The sequence below is a fragment of the Patiria miniata genome, unplaced genomic scaffold (assembly GCF_015706575.1).
Source record: "Patiria miniata isolate m_02_andy unplaced genomic scaffold, ASM1570657v1 HiC_scaffold_5, whole genome shotgun sequence".
Lineage (NCBI taxonomy): Eukaryota > Metazoa > Echinodermata > Asteroidea > Valvatida > Asterinidae > Patiria > Patiria miniata.
In genome coordinates this window covers 11,153,721-11,176,385 of record NW_024037072.1, presented here as the reverse complement: position 1 = coordinate 11,176,385, position 22,665 = coordinate 11,153,721, and the positions used below count along the sequence as shown (strand labels likewise).

General features: G+C 41.9%; 1 protein-coding gene across 1 annotated transcript in view; it reads right to left on the bottom strand.

Annotated features, from left to right (window-relative positions):
* Positions 1–17,390, bottom strand: part of LOC119741567 (deleted in malignant brain tumors 1 protein-like) — a 50,222-nt gene extending 32,832 nt beyond the window's left edge. Inside the window, exons 1-2 of the mRNA XM_038217371.1 lie at positions 17,293–17,390; positions 7,755–8,078 (exon numbers count right to left, since the gene is read on the bottom strand). Coding sequence (XP_038073299.1) covers positions 7,755–8,078; positions 17,293–17,353 — 385 coding nt within the window. The 5' untranslated portion in view covers positions 17,354–17,390. The remainder of the gene's footprint in view (positions 1–7,754; positions 8,079–17,292) is intronic.
* Positions 17,391–22,665: the final 5,275 nt, after the last annotated feature.

Here is a 22,665-nt window from a genome sequence, read left to right as displayed (position 1 = left end):
AAAGCGATCTCAAGCAAGAACTGATACAGGCAAGAACTGCAACAAGACCTTGGACCATCATTCATTGACGTTGTTGATTTGCAATAACAATACTGTGTGTTTACATTGTATGCATGTAAGATCGACATCAGTTTGTCCAGTGTTTAATTTACAGTGCACTCATTGTTTCATATTTTGTAACAATTGTTTATATTTGCGTGCTCAAATAGTAATTGCATATATATAGGCCTCCATCTTAGGTTCGTTGATGCATATTTGCCTGATTACATTGTGCTTTGTGTCGTGCATAACTATGGCAAAATTCCCAGAGATGAACTGGGCCACAAAAGATGTGGGTGAAGAATTCAAGTTGTTCAAACAAAGGCTTATTCTGTGCATGAAGGATGTAAACCAGGCAGGTAAACAGGCACTTAAGATAAAAATAGCTTTTGGGACTGAAGGGCTAAAACGCTTTAATGCCTCAGGACTGTCCGAAGCAGACCAAGAAGACCCAGAAAAACTGTGGGCGCTGTTTGAAAGTCAATTGAAAATCAGTGTGAATTTCCGAATCAACAGGTTAGAACTTATGAGATACAAACAAAGGCATGATGAAAAGACTGATGATTTCGTTAACAGATGCAGGGAAAAGGCTAAAGATTGCGATTTTGCGCCCGCAGAGCTTGATGAGCGCGTTGTGAGCTGGTCATAGCTTCGACTCCCCTTGACGCATTCCGCCACAGTCTTTTCAGCAATTATGCGCCACATCACCTAGCAAAAAGGTGCTACATAATGGGTCTCATATGTTCGAATACTTCATTTACCTGGCTTTGGTTGCACTCTCCCCCAGCGCTTTGTATCCTCTGGCAAAAAGCGCTATATAAATACAGTTATTATTATTATTTTCGAGAAACCGCGAGGCTACTCGATAGAAGCAATGCTAGAAGAGGGACGCCGCTAGCAAGCAATGCCTCGAGTCGCTCTCGGATAACTCAGCACGCAAAGCTGCAAACGATTCCGCATCAGTAGATGCCATGCGCTCGACGCGTCGCTCGTTCAAAAAACTGCGGCCTATCGCACCTACCCCGCAGCTGTCCCGCACACCATGATACGTGTAAATCATGCGGCATCAAAGGCCACTGGGCCAAATGTTGCCAAAAAACGATGCGCGATCGACAAAGCCGTCGACCCAGCAGATCACCAAGCAAGCACCGCCGCCAAGCGCGTAGCACATCTAGGTCACATAGAACCCGCAAGTGGAACCGTGGTGGTTCCAGGGCCAATGACTACAAGACTGACCAACGGGAGCAGCAAGACCTCATTAACGACGATGACCTGACCCTGCGAGGTGACACATTTAACTCCATCACTGTGTCAAACGTGCGTCACTCCGATACAGCTGCAAGGGCCTACCGAAGTCTTCACTACACTAGATGTCGTTTGCCCAGATCGACTTGGAAGACACTTCCTGAAAGTCAAAGTGGACACAGGAGCCAGCGCCAATACACTACCAGTCCGTACGATGCAACAAATCCACGGTAGCCGATGGAAGTCACTAGCCTCAACAACCGACACGCGACTCACTGCGTATAACGGTTCCAGAATATCCTGCCATGGATACATACACCTCATGTGTAGTTACAAGGGTGGCGATTGGTCACGGGAGAAATTCTTCGTGGTTGATGTACCCGGTCCTGGACAGAAAGCTACGACTAGTAACGATACATGCAGTATCTTCCAGCCACAACGCACACTCGATGCCTCAATCAGTAGTTACAGGCACACCTCTCATTAAGACGCACCGCACCCAAGGCATTGGTGATCTTCAGAAGTTGTACCCAACACAGTTTGACACACTAGGCAACTTCAAATCACAAGCACATCTCCATCTGAAAGAAGACACCCACCCTAGCATAGACCCACCTCGCAAATGTAGCGTACATCTTAAACCCAAACTTCAGGCTGAATTGGATAAGATGGAACGTGACGGTGTCATACGTAGAGTTACACACCACACCGACTGATGCAGCTCCCTGACGACAAGCGTCAAAAAGGATGGTTCACCCCGATTCTGTCTGGACCCGAAGCGTCTGAACGACAACCTAAAGCGGTGCCCTCACAAAATACCTACGTAAGAGGTGCGGAACTGACAACGTTCCGCACACCCTTCGGGCAATATTGTTTTCGTCAACTTCCATTCGGTCTTTCGGTAAGCCAAGACATATTTCAGCAGTGCATGGATAGCACCATTAGCAAGGTACCAGGCTGTGTTTGCATCGCTGATGACATAGCCATTTTGGGGCGCACTGAGAATGAGCACGATGCCAATCTCCTTCACCTCATGGAGACAGAAACACTTGAAGGCCTTGTCTTCAACAGTAGCAAATGCCGTATCAAGACAAAGCAGATCAACTTCTTTGGCTCCCTATACTCAGCTAGTGGTATTCATCGTCAACTTCGTGTCGTCATACATTCCCGATAAAGCCGCACCCTTGCGAGACCTACTGCAGAAGGATATCCCGTTCATATGGCAAGCACTCCATCACAGCAAAGTCATGCCTTCAGTATTATGACCCAAAGCTGGAGACCACCATCGAGGTTGACGCCTCTCAGCAAGGCCTCGGTGCCTGCCTAATCCAAGATGGAAAGCCAGTGGCATTCGCATCTAAGAGCCTGTCGACGTCCCAACCCAACTACTCCAACATCGAATGGGAAACTCTTGCCCTGGTTTTTGGTGTAGTCGAGTTCCACACATACCTTTTCGGTTGCCGCTTCCGCGTGCTCACCGACCACAAGCCGCTTGTGACCATATGGAACAAACCACTAACCAGTGCCCCACCACGTCTGCAACGACTACTGATCAACGTGCAAGGGTACCAGTTTGACCTTGAGTACAAGCCAGACAGCACCATGGTGATAGCCGATGCACTGAGCAGACTCCCTAATCCGACTGATCATGATGACGTACCCCTAGATATTGCCGTCGACGTTCACGGCATTGAGTAACAGATAAGCACCCAGGAACTAGACTTGGTGCACTTTGGCGCAGCAAAGCAGGACGCTCTCCAACGCGAGACGATCAAGGGTCGTCAAGTAGTCATACCTGAATCAATGAGACAAGACATCCTCGCCCAACTCCACATCGGTCATCTCAGCATTGAAAAGACGAGACGCTTAGCTCGCAACTCAGTCTATTGGCCGAACATCAATGACCACGTCAATCAACTAGTCATATCATGCCAATCATGCGAAGCACACCAAAGCCGCCAACGGAAGGAACCACTCAAACCTCATGATGTACCTCTCACACCATGGACGAAGCTGGGCACAGACCTCTTCGAGCTTGGAGGTGATACTTGCCTTTTCATGGTGGATTATCACTCGAAATACCCAGTGGTGCACAAATTACCTAACAAGTCAAGCACATATGTCGCTCAACAAACAACAGCAACGTTCAGTATCTTTGGCGAGCCAAAGGAGATCTCCGACAATGGTCTCCGACAATGGTCTACAGTTTGTTGGACAACCGTACAAAGCCATGTGTGAGAAATGGTCGGTCACCCATGTTACCTCATCCCCTAGATACCCTCGCTCGAATGGGATGGAAGAGCGCACGGTCAGAACCGTGAAGTCTGTCATGACAAAGTGCCACGAGACTTACCAGGATCTCAAGAAGGCATTGCTCAACCTACGAGCAACAATTGATGCTCATCTGTCCTCCAAGTAGAAATCCTATTTGGACGACCAATCAACACCACACTACCGAGCAACAGCCCTATGGTTACCACCCAGAAACCGTTGGAGAACAACTACCGTCTGGCATCACGCAGGGAAAGCATGAAAGCCAACCGTGACATGCTTGCGCTGATCTACCTCCCTTGTACGTCGGACAGAAAGTTCGCATATTGGACCAACCGAGCAAATCTTGGATTCCTGGAGAAGTGACCAAGGTCTGCAAAGAGCCCAGGTCCTATGAAGTCAAAACGCCCAATGGAACTACCATCCGGCGAAACCGATCACATCTGCGCGAAATGCATAGCAAGCCTATACTGCGCAAGCAGAACACGGCAACTGCAGCGGTTAAGCAACCAAAGCGTGTTCAGTCCAACGCAAGGCTATGACCAGCACAAGGTTGAAAAACCCACTGATGGAACAAAATCCCCAAAACCAAAAGCGAGGCCCAATAACGCAGAAGATTTTCTTCAAAGGCCTAAAACCACACGATCATGTCGGGTTGCCAAACTGCCAGCCAGATATGTTAAGACCTAACTTGTTCGTTACAAACTTCCATTGAAGCATCTGTTTCACCAAGTGTCTGTTCTTTATTGACCTTTAAATGTTATACTTCAATGTACAGTTATGAAATTCAAGTGTTAGTTTGTTCCTGTTAAAGTGGACACTCTTCAATTACCTAGGGTACAGCATTTTTAAGCATACACCTTCAATACTTCACTTATGCAAAAGTAATATTTCAAAAAGAGGGGGATGTAGAGATATGCATATTCATGTACAGCGCATGCGCGCTAGGGACTCAGGGCAATAAAGCTACCAGCCGTAGATATATGGAGGTCCACAAACAAGCCGTGGCCGTCTCACCTTATTTCACCATCACAACACATCGCATGACATTGTGCCTCCCAATAGCATAGAGAATCGATGCCCTTTTGAAGGAGCTGACTATCATGGTTGCTTGCAATTTCTCGATAAATTATGCAGTCATCTGCAAATAGTCTGACTTTTGATGAGACAGCCTTTGGTAAGTCGTTGATGTATAACAGGAAGAGCAAAGGTCCCAAATACGGTCCCCTAGGGCACTCATGATTTAACTGGAGATTCTGGTGACATCTTCCCCTTAACTTGTATACGCTGATGTCTGTTGGTGAGGAAGGTGTTTATCCATTTAAGTAGGCTGATCTTGATGCCGACGTGCTCCAACTTGCGTAGTAATCTTTGGTGGGGGACCGTATCAAAGGCCTTGCTAAAATCCAATATGATCAGATCTGCCTGTCTTTTGTTGTCCAAGATCTTAGCAATGTCGATCATCAGTCTGACCTGCGAGTTTAGTGTCACATGATCTACCTTGACGGAAGCCATGTTGATGATGTGAGAGAACTTTGAATTTTTTCTGCATGTGGTCCAAAATATGACGGTGTATGGTGTGTGCTAAGATCTTACTTGGAATTGAAGTTAGTGACACCCGTCTGTAATTTGCGGGATTTGTGGTGCGGTCGCCCTTTTTGTATTTAAGGGAATGACGTTTGCTTTTAGCCACTTGTCTGATAGAGTATCAGTATCCACAGACTTCTAAAATATTGTTTGCAGCACCGGAGCTAGGCTCCTTTTTAGAATATTGGCAGAAACCTGGTTGGTCCCTATGTATTTATTTAGTTGAATGTCAGCGAGGAGTGTTTCTACGCCAGTTGTGTTTATGATGAGATTCGGTAAATCTGGGATATCGTTTGGTTCCATGTCTGGGAAGTCCTCGGGTTTTTCTTCGTGAAGACGGAGCAGAACTGTTTGTTCAGTGCCTGGGATTTATCAGCAGCAAGAGACACACAGTGTCCCATATTAGTGAGAGATGTTATACCAAACACCTCCTGGCTTGTGGTTTGGATATAGCTCCAGAAGGGCTTTTAGTCAGTGGGCTTACGGTCAAAAATGACCCCCTATATGCAATTTCGGGTACATTCTTTGAAACTCTCAGGATCACTAGAGGATACCTCAAGAAGTTCAAAACCACTTGAAAGTTTTACTCTTAATAGTGCAATTTGTAATTTTCAAACTTTATTTCCAATGATCGAGCACCACATTTCATAATATCATTTTTATAAATGAAGTGAAGATAAATAAATTTAAAGTTAAAAAGGCTATTGCAGTTTGTATGTTATAAAACAAGGTCAGCATTGTTGTCAGGACAAAATAAACTACAGTGAAATCTCAACAAGTCAACCTCTGATAAATTAAACCTCCTGTTAAGTCAAACAAAGACTAATTATTCCCTTCAGTTGTATAACAGTGGTATACAACCCTGCTTGACTCAAAACTCAGCTTAGCTCACATTTTGAGCCCATTCTCTCAAAGTTTGACTTATCGAAATTTCACTGTATATCAATACAAAAATGTCTCATAAAATTGATTATTTGTCCATTTGTACATGTATGTGTACAATATGCCAGATATGTTGAAAACGGCTGCCATTTTAATGGCCAATGGGGAAGGGGTGGAGCAGATTTTCACTTGTTGAGGTGTCCAGAGGTGTTTTTGAGAGTTTGAAAGAATGTGCTATAATCCATATGGGCTCTCACAAGCTTCCTTTTGGAATACACGTATGCCCCCTTTTTATGAAAAACGTGTGACACGCCCCCACGTGGGAGCCAAAGAATTTATGAGTTGACATGTAAACGTTTTTTCCTCGCCAAATTATAAGGGATTGACACAAAAACAAAAACAAAAACAAAAAACCTCAAGATTGCATTTTACAGGTCGATTTTCTGTTAGCGACATGTGACCCCCACTTTTTAAAATGTTGCCCCACCCCAAAAAGAGGCAAAATTGTGGATTTTTTTTCTCTTGAGATGTAGCACTTGGGTAAACTGTCCAAATGCGAAAAAGAAAAGTAAAATTTTTTAAATTATTTTTTTGCGCGCCATGCCCCCCACTTTTTAAAATCATGGCCACGCCCACAAAAGGGTCAGAAAAAAATGGCATCAAGTGGCTTTGAACTTCTTGAGGTATCCTCTAGTGATCCTGAGAGTTTCAAAGAATGTACCCGAAATTGCATATGGGCCACCACAAGCCCACTGACTATATTTGTGTGGTCACTCTTTAGAATCTCTCCCCTATCACCTCATTGACATATTGCTGGTGAGCTTTCCTAATACCTCTGTCGATTGAGCGACGCAAGGATTTAAACTTTAACCAATCAGCAGGGCGTCCAGATTTCCAGGCCTTGTTGTAAAGTCTCTGCTTTCTGTTTCTGTTAACAGCTGTCTGAAGAACGTCTTGAAACTGGGTCCAAAGGGTGTTGGTGCTAACCGGCACCACGTTATCCTTGGTCAAAGTTTCGGTCAGACCACCGATATCGGCTGTCGAACTGAAAGCGATCGCGAAGATGCTCGACTTGGTAGGCGTTAAACGTTTCTCTAGCCTGTCTACTATTTCCTGGTATGCATGGCCTCGTTTTGGTTTCTTAGCAGCAAGAAGATCACTAATATATTTTTATGTAGTGAACCTTTTGTATATGACCCTTTTGCGTGTCGCATCAGTGATATTGTTCGTCGTGAAATATGCGCCAAGACGATCAGTGTATTGTCTCTGTCTCTTTCTTTAAAAAAAAACTCACCAATATTGCCGACATTGGCCATGGTATAGCTGACACTATAAAAATTTTGTTTACTGAGTTATATTGAGGGCAAGTCGAAGTTTTATTTCAGATCGACTGTAGTGCGTCTGTGTCCCACATATCACGAGGCCGGGCAGAGTGGTATGTGGGACACCGGACACAGACGCACTACATTTTCCGTGTTCCACGAGCGCAAGCGTGATAATGAATTTATCTTCAAGCAAAATTGACGCGCAGTAAAGTTGGACCATCGCTTTACACGAACCTTTTAGCGGTTTAGCGCATGCAGCTGGAATGTCGCTCGCATCTTGGAATAGCGCAATATGCAGGGTGCGATATGGACCGTGCAATACAGCCTCATCACACTGTTGTTGCCATGGATCGACCAATCAGGATCGAGGATACAAGTTTGCTTGAAGATAAATATACAACTCACCCGTCTGGCAGAGAACACCGACATCTAACGCATGATTCGCCAGGACACCCCAACCTTCAAAGGCGCAGTCACTGAGGCGATGTTCATTCCCCAAGCAGCCGACATAGTCAATCAGGATGGGGCCGGTCCCCTCACCGAAGTAAGCACTACCAACGGACGAGTTGTAGCCGTATAATCCAAGCTGTCGACACACTACGCTAGCGTCTCGGGAATCCCAACCGTTGCCGCTGACGGTTCCCCATTGGCCATTGAAGAGGATCTCAACCCGTCCTTCGTTATCGGTCGCACCGTCAACAAGCCGAATTGGGTAATCATCGTGATCATCTGTTTTGCAATTGCGGAAAATTTAGAAACAAAATGAAACTAAATTGATCTCATGGGTATAATTATTATCAAACGGACTCGTTTTGTAAGTGCAGTGTATTGATTTAATGAGCGTGTAGGCATCATTGTTTCTCACGCCCTCTCTTGTAATTAATCACTGGAGAATTAATAAGCATCAAAAACCGTTGTTTGTGCTGATTCCAACAGAACGTTATTTCGATAGCGATGCATTCATTTATTTCATGACATCATTCAAACAAAAGAATACAGGTTTTGCTTTAACTTCAACATGTTTTAAAAGAAAAAGTGGATATGTAAAATTGCCACTTCTCCGATATCCTTTAATTTATCGCAATATAATTGTATACTAAGGTCCTTTCTTTATTTCCCGGCACTTGCAAATTTTTTTTTCATAACAAACATCTTGCTGAATTTTGATCACATAAGCTTATTTCGATAGTAGGTGAGTAGATAGACCAGAAAACTTTGGATAAAAATGGTAACTAGCTACTAACAGCTTAATTTGGTATGCTTAAAGTAGGGACCATGACTAGTTCAGAAACAAATTACTCAGTAACACTTCGGGGCAACATGTTCAAATGACGTCTGCAAATGACCGCATTCATGCAATTTATTGTGACCCAACCCAACGAAATGAGGCATAAGTTGTCACAGATACCATTGCATACCGCATATGAACAGAATCTCGCAATAAAAAAATTCTAAGAGCTTTATTTGATACTTTGAAAAATATGTTAAGCGACTATAGGTCAAAATGAAAGAACAAAGGAATCCTACACAACATTTTTGAAGTGATGTCATTATAAACCAGCCATACAGTACGCCTAAAAGAGGCGTTTTTAACATCTTCGCGCCAAATATCGGCTGTTGCAACTTTGCATGTTTTGAAAATTGTCACGCCTGTAGGAGCATTCATTATTAGCATATCCTCAAAGTTTCAAGTCAATTGCAAAGAAAAATATAATATTTCATTTTCATCTTGATGTCTGCGTGTCAGTCTTTGCATGAGCATAACGATGTGCACAGTTAATGTGAGTCCAGGGGGTACTGAGACCCCCCCCCCTCCTCGGCAGCGACCGAAATTTTCTCAAGACAATGTTTCACGTGAGAGAGCCCTTCTGCACCCCCCCCCCATCCCAGCGCACCCTCCGCCCCCGGCAGTAACCACTCTTGATTCGCCCTTGAACAGGAAAAGATGACATTTTTGAATGTGCTCCTGTTTGAAAACAAATATGACATTTTCAGTGAAGGGTGTGTCCTAAGGTCAAATAACAAAATGCCTGTGTTTCCAGTAAGCAGATCGACCGTTAAAAAAAATGGTCGTACTTAGGGTCGGCAAATATTTTATATGTTTTTGGCATGAACGTCAAATGAATACATTTATAAAAAGAAAAAAAATTCCCCGTTTTTATCAGCAAGTTAGAAACAAAAATCGTGTCTATTATATCTCCAAAAATACTGAATTACTGTTTACGCTCAAAATGCATTTTTGTAACGTTTTTGTAGTCCGTATTTGCTTGTGAAATTTGCTTACTTACAATTGGTTTTTTCCGGAAAGAAACCGTTGGTTTTTTTTCGCCGATGCGATCGGCATGCAACCTTCGCAGTGGTGAAAACACACATGCATAATGCGTAATTAGACTGCTTCCCGCTGCGCCGCTTCAATGTCCAAAGCAGGACGGGAACCAGTCAATGGCCGTACCTATAGCCCGACAGGTTGAAATTGACATTGGGAAAATGCCAAACAAACATCGATGGAGAACTAATATTCCTGCCAGTTAAATTCACAGAACTTAATCTCTTTTCTCTGTGTATGTGATATTCCATTTTAATGTAACTTTCTCGCTGGGTTTTTTTTCGCTCCAACTTAAGTGATGTCGTTGCCTGTTGTCGCGACATTTCTGCCGTAACACCTCCTTACACACAGTGCATGCGGTGGACTGCACGCAGTCAATGCAGCGTTGATGATAATGAGCAATGCGGCTGGAGTTGGCCAGCGGCCGTTGTGAGTAAAGTTGAGAATGTTGATGTGCACGACCAAAATTCTACGTTTTTCTTAAGAATCATCAACCTTAAATATATATTAAGTTAGGCAACTCGTGAATAAAGCCCATTAGAAACATCTAAGTGGAAATACATTTATGCAAAGATTGGCATTGATGCTACATACCACATAGAAAAAAACCCGACCGACCCTTAATTTTTTTGGCGATGTTACCGGACACAACAAATTTTTTTTTTTGGGGGGGGGCGATTTTCCTTCATTGTGAGTCGACATGACCGCAAAATATTGGCGGAACAGCTTAGGGGAGATTCAGAGAAGTCAAGGTTAAAAATATTCGATCTTAAAAAAAATTGTTTTGAACCACCCACCGACCCCAAATTTCGATTTTTAAATGTTGAATAACTATTCAATATATCCTATACACTGAAAAGCAAAGTGGTGCTTCAAAGGAAGCAGATATTTTAGGTCAATGCTCTCCCATCCTCCAGGAGTTTTCAATGGTTCAGTTTCCAGGCTTCCAGCATGCAACCTTGTAGTTGAAACAGACGGAAATTGTCAAGCATACAAAACTTTGTGCAATGTTTTCATTTTTCTCAGACACTATATTTAAAAAAACAAAATATAAGGTTATTTCGGCTTCGTTATGATTAGCTTTTGATGTGTCCAAAAGTGTTGTTGATCTGCTGGATGTCGCACAATAAAACACGTGCGATGGCGGCCATGCTTATCGCAAAAAACGTGTCAGCGCTGCACTAGTCTTCAATTCAAGCCTCGTTTCACTGCTGAGTGAGCGCCACTGATTTACCGAACTGTGGTGTACTTTCATATTGGCCTACACGTTGTACCGAAACAAACCCTGACCATTCCCAACTTGTAATGAAGTCTTCTTCAATGTTTTCGCCGTTTAAGCCCAACCCCCTCCCCATATGCTCGAAGGCTCACTCACGCGATCTCCCTATATTAGCGGAGCTGTAAAGGTCAAATACGTGATACAATTGTGCACTTTGTGACTAACGCATGAAACTTCGCATGTTGGTTCTTCATACCATGAAGAAAATTTTCAGATGTGGATACATTTCATATTTGACCTCTGGTGACCTTTGAGAGGTCAATGACCTTTACATTCACTATTTATAATAATTGTTCTTAAAAACACCAATTTCCTATGACCTTAGTCTATGTCAAAGGTCTTCAGGCAATGGAAATAATGATCAGATGTGAAAAAAAATCATACTTGACCTCCGGTGACCTTTCAGAGGTCAATGACCTATATATACAGTATTTATAGTTATTCATAAGATTTACACTTTAAACCCCAACTTTTTCAAGACCCAACTCCAAAAGTTAGGCGTTGATGCTATGAAAAGCATTTTCATATGAAGGGCATTTCATATCTGACCTCTGCGGTGACATTCAAGAGGTCATTGAACTTTGTATGCGCTATTTATAGATATTTATAAGATTTACTATTCAAAACCCCACTTGTTTATGACCCAAGTCTAAAAGTTGGCCCTTCGTGACATGAACAGAATTTTCAGATGTGTGTGAAAATTCATATTTGACCCCTACTGTCCTTTAAGAGGTCAATAAACTTCGCATACCCTATTTGCCGCTATTTATCATATTTAATATTCCAAATGCCACTTTTTTCATGACCCAAGTCTAAATAGTTCAAAACAAGTGTATTTTAAGTATTATTCTACACCATGTCATAAATTCAGACCCCAAAGAAATTTTTTTTCTGACCCCTGATCTCCATTTCCCTTTTTGAAGGGCAGACAGGGGCGCAACAGAATACAAGAGGTACATTGGACAAAAATCACACTCTAACAGTGACCAGTGGGCTTGGTAAAAAGGTTAAGAATATGGTGACCCAAGTCCATCTAGATACCACAGAGTGTAATAAGTACACAAGAGTGACTATTGTTAGACATTTGTACATATGACATTGTAAAGAAAGTCTAACAGTCTGCTATCCCAGTCGCAACATGTTGCGCCTGCCAATTGAAAAGGAAAATGGAGGTCAGATGTGGTGGGACATGAATTCATTACATGACTGTGTAATAATAGGTGCAATACCTTTCTTTTGCAATATTGAGGCTTGGGTCACAAATAAATATGAAAAATGGCGGAAAAAGGTATATAAAGTTCATTGACCTATCAAAGGGTACCAAAGGTCAGATATGATGTCCCCCTATCTGAAACTTCTTTTCATGTCACAGAGAGCCAACTTTTAGACTTGGGTCATGAAATAGTTTTGAATAATAAATCTGATAGATATCTCTAAATAGGGCATACAAAGTTTATTGACATTTCAAAGGTCACCAGAAGTCAGATATGAAATGCCCTACATATGAAAAAAAAAATCATATCATGAACACCTAACATTTAGACTTGGTCTTGAAAAAGTCTTGGTCTTGAAAAAGTTGGGGTTTAAAGAGTTAATCATAATAACAATAAATATGTATATAAAGAACATTGACCTGTGGAAGGTCTCAAAGGTCAATTTTTGTTTTGTATTCACATCTGATCTTTATGTTCTTGGCCTGACGACCTATGACATAGACTAGGGTCATAGGAAAGTGGTGTTTTCAAGAACAATTGTTATAAATAGTGTATGTAAAGGTCATTGACCTGTAAAAGGTCACCAGAGGTCAAATATGAAGTGTCTCCACATCCAAAAATATTCTTCATGGCATGAAGAACCAACGTGCGAAGTTTCATGCTTTAGTCACAAAGTGCACAATCGTATCACTCAACAGCCCCACTATATTTATCTACCGTTGGAACGAGTTGGGCTATATTGAGACACGGATGTCAGCTATTGATGACACAGGAACAGCACAGTCATGACAGACATGAAAGACGATATCGAAGAGGCCGCTGGATATTTAGGTAGGTGTTTGGCTTTAGCCGTCAAAAACCTATTGTTTTTCTGCGAATTTAATATTCTTGTTTTTAGGTGTTGGGCTTCAGCCCGAAACCTACTGTTATTCTATGAAATCAATATTCTTTTTTTTTTACTCAAGACAGATTCCTCTCCGGAACTGTTTGGAAAAATGGAAACATATATGAACTTCATTTGTCAATACCCAAATGCCCAACCCACTGCAGATTTTTTTTTGTAATTACGTCATTATGACGTCATCATGGGTCACGTGACGTCACTTCAAAATATAATAAATTTAATCTTTGGAATTAAATTTAAAATCAACCGTGAGAGACCGGAACTTGAATTTTGCGGGAATCGACATGATTATACATGCTCTTCCTTTTAACCTGTGCGCGTCAAATCACATGACCCTTCCTTCCGGTCGAAACCGGAAGTGCCTAATAATTTGAAAGTGGAATAAGATATGAACTTGCTTTTAATGATGTTGGTGTCTGCCTCGATTGACCTTTCAAAAAAAATAATGGGCGACGCCATGAAGAGTTGGAGCGCCCTCTAGCGGCAGGTTAAAAAACGTCAAAAACGCATTTTCACTTGATGTCTGTGGCGAAGTTTGCGGTATTCGCTTCAAAATTAATTTACATGATGACCTTAATGCAGACAAGACCTATGCGCGAAAAAAAATTGATTACGTCATCAGTTCAGAAGTTACAATAAAAAGACCTTTAAACCTTCAAAAATTGCTAAAAAATCAACCTTGATAGATATAATCAAGATTTGGCTATATATAGCACAGTTAAAATAGCTCTTGAATTTTCTGGTAAAAACGTCACAATGACGTCATCAAGTATCATATTACAAGCAATCAAAAATGTCTAGATTTAATCTTTGAAAATCAATATAAAATCAACTGCTACAGATTTGATTTTGTTTTTATGGCATTCGATACAATAAAGCAGGGTCTTCTTTTTGGTATTAAGTGCAAAATCACGTGACCCTTCCTTCCGGTCGAAACCGGAAGTGCCTTATTATTTGAAATTGGCAGAAGATGCGAACTTGCTTTCAACGATGAGTGTCTGCCTAGGCAGTACTGTACGAAAATTTTACAATTGACGTCATCAAATGTAAGAGCGCCCTCTAGCGGCATGTTGAAAAAGTCAAACATGGATTTAAACATGAACATTTTGAGTTGATGAGTGTTGCAAAGTTTGCGGTAATCCACGGCCTAACACCGTGTGGTTGTTCCTACAACCTCTAGTTGTAGTTTTTCCCCCTTCAGCTTTTAATATTTGTTCTATTACTTTAATTGAAACTGAATTTAAATTTTCAGTTTTTTCCTTAGGCTTTGACCCACCCATCCACCCACAATTTGGAAAAAAAGATCGAATTTTTGTTTGACTATTCTGAATGGCCCTTTATGAAGGCAATTACGTTGAAATGTTATCTGAAAAATGTACAGGGATTGGGTTGAAGGGGATATGATCAACTGGGCACTTTTATCCCGAAAGATCATTACAATGGATTGAACAAAGGACATTCTATAACACATCACATATTGCATCTTTTTGATGCTCTGTTCAATCAGTAATGTTGAGAATTCCTCTTGCGAGTTCTCTGACAGCACGGAGCGTCCAGTGCTGTTTCAATTATTTCAACTCCACCCAAGCTTTCAAGCTCTTAATCATCTACTTATACAGAAATATACCCAAAATCATAGGAGCATAAACAATTGTTACACATACAAATAACCTCTGAATTGTGATAATATAATCTGCACTTGTGGTCAGGTGAGGTCTGATATTTATTTCATTATAAAACTTAATTTTTCTAACTTTTTATCAAATTCAATAAAAAAAAGTCATCTCAGCGGCGTCGCTAGGAAGAACAATTAAAATGGAGGGATCCCAAATTGGTCACTCCGCCGCAAATAACTAGTGTCAAGGTTTCGTTATAAACTTATCACTGAAAATACAGCTAAATTTCAGATCGTATACAAATAGCCGCGTACTTGATACCCCCGTCACACCGGAGGTGCGGTGCCACTGCGGTGCTTGTACGGCATAAACCGCAGTGGCACTGCCATGATCGCCGTGGTTCCGCAGTGGTTCCGTCATTGATCGCCGTAGCACCGCGGAAAACTGTCAAAACCGCGGACCTTCGCGGTGGCACGGCGCAAACTTTGAACATATTCAAAACTTCCGCAGTGCCACCGCGGGGTGGGCCAATCCGCAGTGGGATCGCCGCGGCACCGCCATGACCGCCGTGGCACCGTACAAGGACCGCAGTAGGACCTCTATCACCGCCGTGCCTCCGCAGTACAACCGCCGTGCAATCGTGAAAAAGTAGACTGGCGACCCTAAGGCGATCCCGGGGTGGTTCTACTGCGGTTATGGCGGTGCTACCACGGTGCTACCACGGGAGCACTGCAGAGATGGGGGTGCCACTGCGGAGCTAGGGAGGAATGTTAGAAAATTTGGCGATCTTACTGCGGTTCCACTGCGTTCCTACGGCGGTGCCGGCGGTGTTGTGCTTGTACGGCAATGGCGTTTCCACTGAGGTTGCACTGAGGTGCTTGCACGGTGCTACTGCGGGCATATTTTTTTAGTATAAAAGCTTGTGTTTTCTGCTTCAATTTCAGAAAGTTTTAAACTAGCAATATGAGCACAACAGAATGGCAGATAATAACATAAATTTGATGAATACGACCGAAAACCACCTCCCATATATAGCCACTGCGTGGACGTCATGGAGCCGCCCTGCTGCCGCAGCGCCACCGCAGTAGCACCGCCAGGCCCGCAGTGGCACCTCACTGGCCCCGCAGTGCTGCCGCCAACACCGCAGTCCTGCCGCCAATGATCGCCGTGGCACCGCCATCAAACCGCAGTGGTAACTCAATGGGATCGCCATGTCCGCAGTGACACCGCCGTGGTTCCGCCGTGATCCCGCCCTGGTTCCGCAGTAGCACCGCGAAGAAAAACACATGTGTGACGGGTAGGGGAAACTATGAAAAACTACTGCCGGTGTCACTACGGTGATGGCGGTTTGACCAAAAACCGTAGTGGCACCGCGCCCCCGGTGTGACGGGGGTATATATCACAACGTACACGTAGGGCATGCATATGCGATTATATGAAGATAACAATTTACAGATTTTAGTTTATTCCTTCATTGGCAGGGGACGACCCCATCCCCTCATTTTTTCCCGATATCATTTTTCTTTAACGTGCAGAGCCTTCATAAGTTGTACCTCTGATGTCGTGCGGTTGTTTTGACTCATACTTCAGGAAAATCTGACATATTGGAAATATGGACATATATATTTAAGTGACCAGATCCTACAAAATTAGTCTTAAGTACTCTTCCTTCACCTATGGGGTTTTATATGATTGACATTAATAACTGTACCTTTTTATTTGATCCATGACTCCGCCTGATATTCTAATTAAATGCAGTCATGATCGTGAGCAAGGAGATGTCAGTTTTTGTTAACATTTACATTGTGATATTCTTAAGAGTAGCGCAAAAAGGAGCTCTGACGATGTATACCTCATTTCGTTGAGTCAAGTGCGGTCATTTTGATGACGTCATTTGAACAGGTTGCCGCAGGGTGATTCTGGGTTATTTGTTTTTCTGAACAAGTCAGGGTCCCGACTTTAAAATATACCAGAACTTGTGGGTAGTACGCTAGTTGCCACTTTCGTCATTTTTAAAACACTTGGTGGCCATAATCCGCTCACTACGGTGGAAATTGTAATGAAACCTCAACATCTCAAATGCACACAGTAAGCCGTACATGAGTTATTCAAGATAAATGGCCAAAGCACGTTCTGAAACAAATTACGGCCTTGCACTTTAATTAAGGTTTTTTTTTTTTGTAATTTGCGTCAATGATTTTTTTTAATGGCATAAAGTAAGAAGACGGTATTATAAAACAATTACTCGAACCCAACCATATAATGCGATGACTTCGAATGTTCAAAGTTTTGAAGCTCAAAAGAGCCAAACAAACTTTGAAGTCGACATTATCGACATGAGACAAAATGCGTCCATTCTTCAATTATGAGTGCTTCTGAAAAGGAAGTGTCTCCCAGCATAGGAACCGTACGTGTCCATGTGCATCTGGTTGAGGTATTGGTAAAAATGGATGTATGAAATTGAGACTGACACTCCCTCAAAATAGGGTTTTGAAAGGGCCAACTACATTTTGGCCGACTTGCAGGCTCAATGGTGTATACAATAATTGCACGAAAGTGAGCGGGGCTGAATCACATGCACTTTAGAATCAAAAGTTTACTTACCTGTTGCCGAAGCTTTTCCAAGGAGTGCTAAGGCTAGGCCCAATAAAAGAAGCCACATCATCTGGAACCTTTCTACTGTTTTTTACAAGTCAGTGCCCTACGAATGCGAACACGAAGTGATTCGAAGCGCGGTTTTAGAAACCTCTTATAACATGGACGTTTTCCCGAATGACCAATTAGAAAGATTTTGGCTATCGTAGGTGATGCAAAACAAAAGCTAATCACGTCATCTCCATCGTGTCTAATCAGAACTCCCTTTTGCTGATGTGACCAGAATATCACACGCTTAACGGACGTCGCGTGGATCTTAATAATCTGTATTATCTCAACTATACTATATACCTATTTTGGCACTGTAGACTACATCATTTTATCCCATGCTGCCCCAGAAGTGAGTGCCCCTATAATAGCTTACAGAGCTAAAGTCAAGTCCTTTTGTAATCAAATATCAAGAACAACTTAGCAACCAGTTTCATGCGGCATCAATTAATGTGAAGGCCACTCCGGCAAATGATGACAAACTATCCCTTTGTCATTGTTCATACCCTGATTTCATATTTGAAACATGATGTAGGCCTGCTTTTGTGTTTGGTTAAGTAATTGCCATGTGCTTTGTTATTATGTGCTGCATCATGCGATCAAGCTTAATGAGTCGTTTGTCGACCCCTGGTATTTTTTTTACAGATTCAAAAAGAGCACAATCTCAGCATCACTGCTGTGAAAACCGCTTGTTAATACCATCTCTAGTTCAAAAATTATGAAAGGGTTCCTGCAAAAGCACACTAATGAAGGATGTTTACGGCGCATTATGTCCTTCCCTGCAAATTGGTTATACCGTTTTCGGCAAGAAACGCAGGTGTAATGTCTGCCTCTTGGCGCAGATGCCATCATATTGTGCACTACTGTCTTTGAAAAATAAAGTAAAACAACTTCGCCGTTCTCATCATCCTGTATTCTTATTTTCTCTTGTATCTCGTCAAGCTCTTGTCTGTAATGGGTTTGGTAGGTCGACGTTTTCTATAAATTGGGGACACAATGAAAGGGAAGGAGGAGTGTTATGTGTAGAGCACTTCATTCCTCCTTCCCCTCTGAGCCGCCCCCCTTCACCCCCCCCCCCCCCTCCCCAGCTGGCTCCTTTTTTATCCGTAACTATCTGATCGCATTATAGGCAGCAATTATACGCGTTATACCCTAACAGCGTATTGGGTGTTACACAGCACAATCAATCGCTATTTCAGGAAACCTTGTTATATATGTAAAAATGGGAGTTGTCTTAATGTGTAGTTGAAGAGTGCCAATGCGTATTACGGCGGTCTGGTAACAAAATTAATTTCAATGTTAAACCTTTTCGATATTAATTTTTAACAATTTCAATATGCAAGCTGCACATTGCTTAATTTGAAATGTAGACGTTATTCTTGCTGATGTGAATATTTTACCATGTCATCATTGATGTTCAATCTTGTCATTGAATCATGAATCATGGTAAATATCAATGTACCCATCGTACGCCTGTAAGGGAGTGGTGAACAGTCGACATGCAGACTGGGCCGAGTCAATTTGCAGGCAACTTTTTCCAGGCAGTCTCCAAAAAGAAAACGACATTGCAATGTATTTGTAAGGTATTGTATTTGTATACATGTTTGTAGTCATTTTTATTTTATGCAGGGCCCATTGGAAACCAGTTTTGAACTGTTTGGGCAAACCCTGAGTAAAGAAATGTACGTAATACATAAATAAATAAATCGGCGGGAACGTGATCATTGTACGCGCGCTCACGAGGCCCCCTTCGATGGAGAAACCATTGTGCATGCTATTGTGCAAAGCAACTGCCCCGTGACGGCTGATTTGAACAATAGCTAGCGCAATGGTTTGCCATTGAAGGGGGCCTTCGTGATAGATATGGATATCCCGCCCGAGTTACATCTACTTCAATTATTCACTGTGCCGATTTTGTTCAACATGAACCAACCCCAATTTTGCACCACATTTTTAAGACAATGGTTCTAAAAGATACGTGACTTTGGAAGGTCAACCAAGGTATCATTGAAAAGCACGTAGCGTCTGCTTAAAGATGATAGCATGCTTTTTGCAGATAAACGTATAAGAATCCTTTAAACACCCTGTGTAACAATATTGAGGTGCATGAGGAAAATTCTCGGGCATAATAGCGCACACCTAAGTTTCTCGCTGGGCTTTAAAGGGAAAATACAACATTTGCAAACATCGAAAAATAAAACTACCAAGTTGTTACGAAATACCTTACTAGAATGTTGGTAAATGACATGCTTAAGCATCCTGTAAAATTATGGCACCTGGTGTGAAGCCATTTTCAAGAAAATGGTATATTTGTCTACATTTCCAACGATGGTCGGCCGACCACCGTTGGAAAAACCTAACTATTTTTCAATTACTGCACCAAATTTACCATTTTTTTTAGTCTAAATTTTGTTTTGCTAGCTATTGGTTCCATGCTCATGAACGGGTGCAGGCCAGCTAGACTGGTTCCCTTACCTTACAATTTTCTGGTATGTTTGATCCATTTCATCTTAAGTGGAGTCAGGGAACCAGACTACTTGAATATTTTTGTTTTTCTTGGTTTTTCCAGCATTTTCGAACACAGAACTTCAAACATGTCAGTGTAACAATATTTGATCTATTATATAACCCCCCAAATAGTTCATTTCTGAAAATTACAGCAAAAGCCAATGATGTACATTCCCTTTAATATTTATTTGTCGTATCAGCATAATTTATACGTAAACGAAATTTGACAAAAGCTGAACAGAAACCAAACGATCTTGACATGGCGATTTCATAATCTAGACCCTACAAAACATAACACGAACAGTCATTCAACAAAATGCTGAGAAGTTCGGATAAAGTGAGACCTACGTTCCATCCTGAGCTGAGAGGGGCAAAATGAATGGACCAACTCATCAGAAATAATGTGGCATGCCCACGTCGCATAAACGAAAGTACACAAAATCCGTGGATGTAAATGAACGGTTGATTCTAAACACTATGACTTCAATTTCATTCTTCTTAAGGCCCCCTTTACACAGGACTGTGACCTTTGCACCGCCTATGAGCGACCAAAAAATGGTCAGGACGCTCAATGGTCGCCTAAACCCAGAAAATCCTGTTTCTATGTTTCTGCTCCAGCCGCGAACCTTGTGCCTCCCTTGAACCACCAAAACAGCAATTTTCGGGAATTTTCCCTGGAGCCATGGTGGCTCAAGGGTTGCCGTGGTCGCCATATGGAGGCACAGCGGTCGCCACAGTCATCGTGCAATGCACGCTATTGGTTGGCCAAAGAAGGCACAGGGGAGGCAGAAGCATTGCCCAGATTGTCGGTAAAATTTGCAACAGAACTGATCTATTTAACTTGACGACTATTGGCCGACCATTGTGCATCCATTCTGCAACCACGGCAATGCTTGTGCCTCCCTTCTGCCTCATTTGAGCCACCTTTGGGCAACCAACCTCCTCGGCGACCTTTGTGCGATTGTTTTGAACATGTTCAAAAATTTACGGCGACCATGGCATCCATGGCGATGTCTAAACATCCTGTACGTGTACTACCTTTGAACGACCTAGGCAACCATTTGGCCTCCTTTGAGCCTCCGTCGACCTGGCCAGTTTAAAGGTCGTACAATGGAGGCCCAAAGGTCGCAGCCCTGTGTAAAGAGGGTCTAACTTCGGATAGAAATGGAGGTTTTGTTCAGATGTATGCATCTGGCATAAGGACGTTATTTGAGGGATGATCTTAAAATCTAAAAGGGATTGGCATTTTGTGAAATCCATTTTGCTCTTCAGCAAAATTTAATTATTTCTCCAAATGATTATTGGGTGGTGGGATTGATCCCACTCACCCTTTGGTTCGCTACAATTTCTTCTTAAATTGCGGGAAAATATTGAGTTTTGTTCAGATTTGTTTTATTTTAATTGGCATTTCCGCATATTTACGGAAAAGGCTTTGTTTTTCTTCATATTGTTGTTGTTGTTGCTTTTCCGCATAATTGTGGAAAAGCGTTTGTTTGTTTGTTTGTTTTGGATGCCGTTACTGAGGAAATTAATGAAATAAATCTATGTACGAAACTCATTGACAAGATTCACAAAGCTTTAATTTCATAAACCACATAAAAGGACAGAGAACATTACACCGCTTCAGATAACTTGTAAATATTCTGCTTTTACCCGCTTTCAAGAATTTTCTTTCCTTTCATCTAGATCTCAACTGTCTTGAGACTTTCTCGAGCACCCAAGAAAAAAACTCGAACTGCTATGAAAAAATTAAACTTAATCTTCACTGTACAAGTTTAAAAGCATCTTAAAAAGACAACCGCGTTTTATGTCATACGCCTACATTTACTCTTACTAACTTCTTTTAGAGGATAAAATACTTTCCTTATAGTCCTATTCCACATTTTGTCTTTGCCACAGTGTATGGCTTGTCACTTGACTTGACACAAATTTAGATTTTTTTTTTAAGTTGAACAAAGAAATTGACCTGGGCGGGGTTTGAACCTGCCACCGCCAGCTGTACTATCCAACTCGATGTTGGCGGTTCCCAAATTTGTCATCATCCTTATTCAATGGGCGCTAGTCAGAAACAGTTAACCCGTATATGCCATAATGTAGCCAGGGATCACGCCCAAAGTCACAACGCTAGCAACATCAGTTCTGCTGCAAACCTGGGAAATAACAAACGGGTATCACTCAGAGAGGATACGGCTTCTAAGTTACTTAGAGCGAGAGTTCCAATATACTTGTTATGATTGCAATAACTTTTGATGCCTTGAATAGTTCCCGGTTACTAAAATTATAATGATAAACAAATTTGACAAGTGTTTTAAGGGCGCATTAACAATTTTACAAGTAAACCGTCACAATGTCTTGTTAACTATTACCAACACAAACTTACACATTAAGTACTTGATCGAACACTGGTCTGAAACTAAAGTGTTGTTGGCCCCCACACCTCTTCTACTCCAACCCCACCAAAAACAAATTTGCTTTAACTTCTTCTAAAACAGAAGAACTTTCCTCGTCTTCCACATTTGCCTTTGCCACAGTTTATTCAAACGACTTGTCACTTGAATTGGGATTTAATAACTTAGGATTCATTTTATTATGAATGCTACGGCTTTTAATGCTATGACTAGTTCTCGGCTATTTAAAATATAATATTTAACAAATTTCACAAGTTTTTTTTAAACAAACCATCACAATATCTTGTTAACTACTACCAACACAACATTACACATTTAGTACCTAATCGAACACTGACCTGAAACTTAAGTTTTTGTTTCGGTTTCGGTTTGCGGTAACACCATGTGGTAATAACAACTGCTTAGAAGATATTTAGTT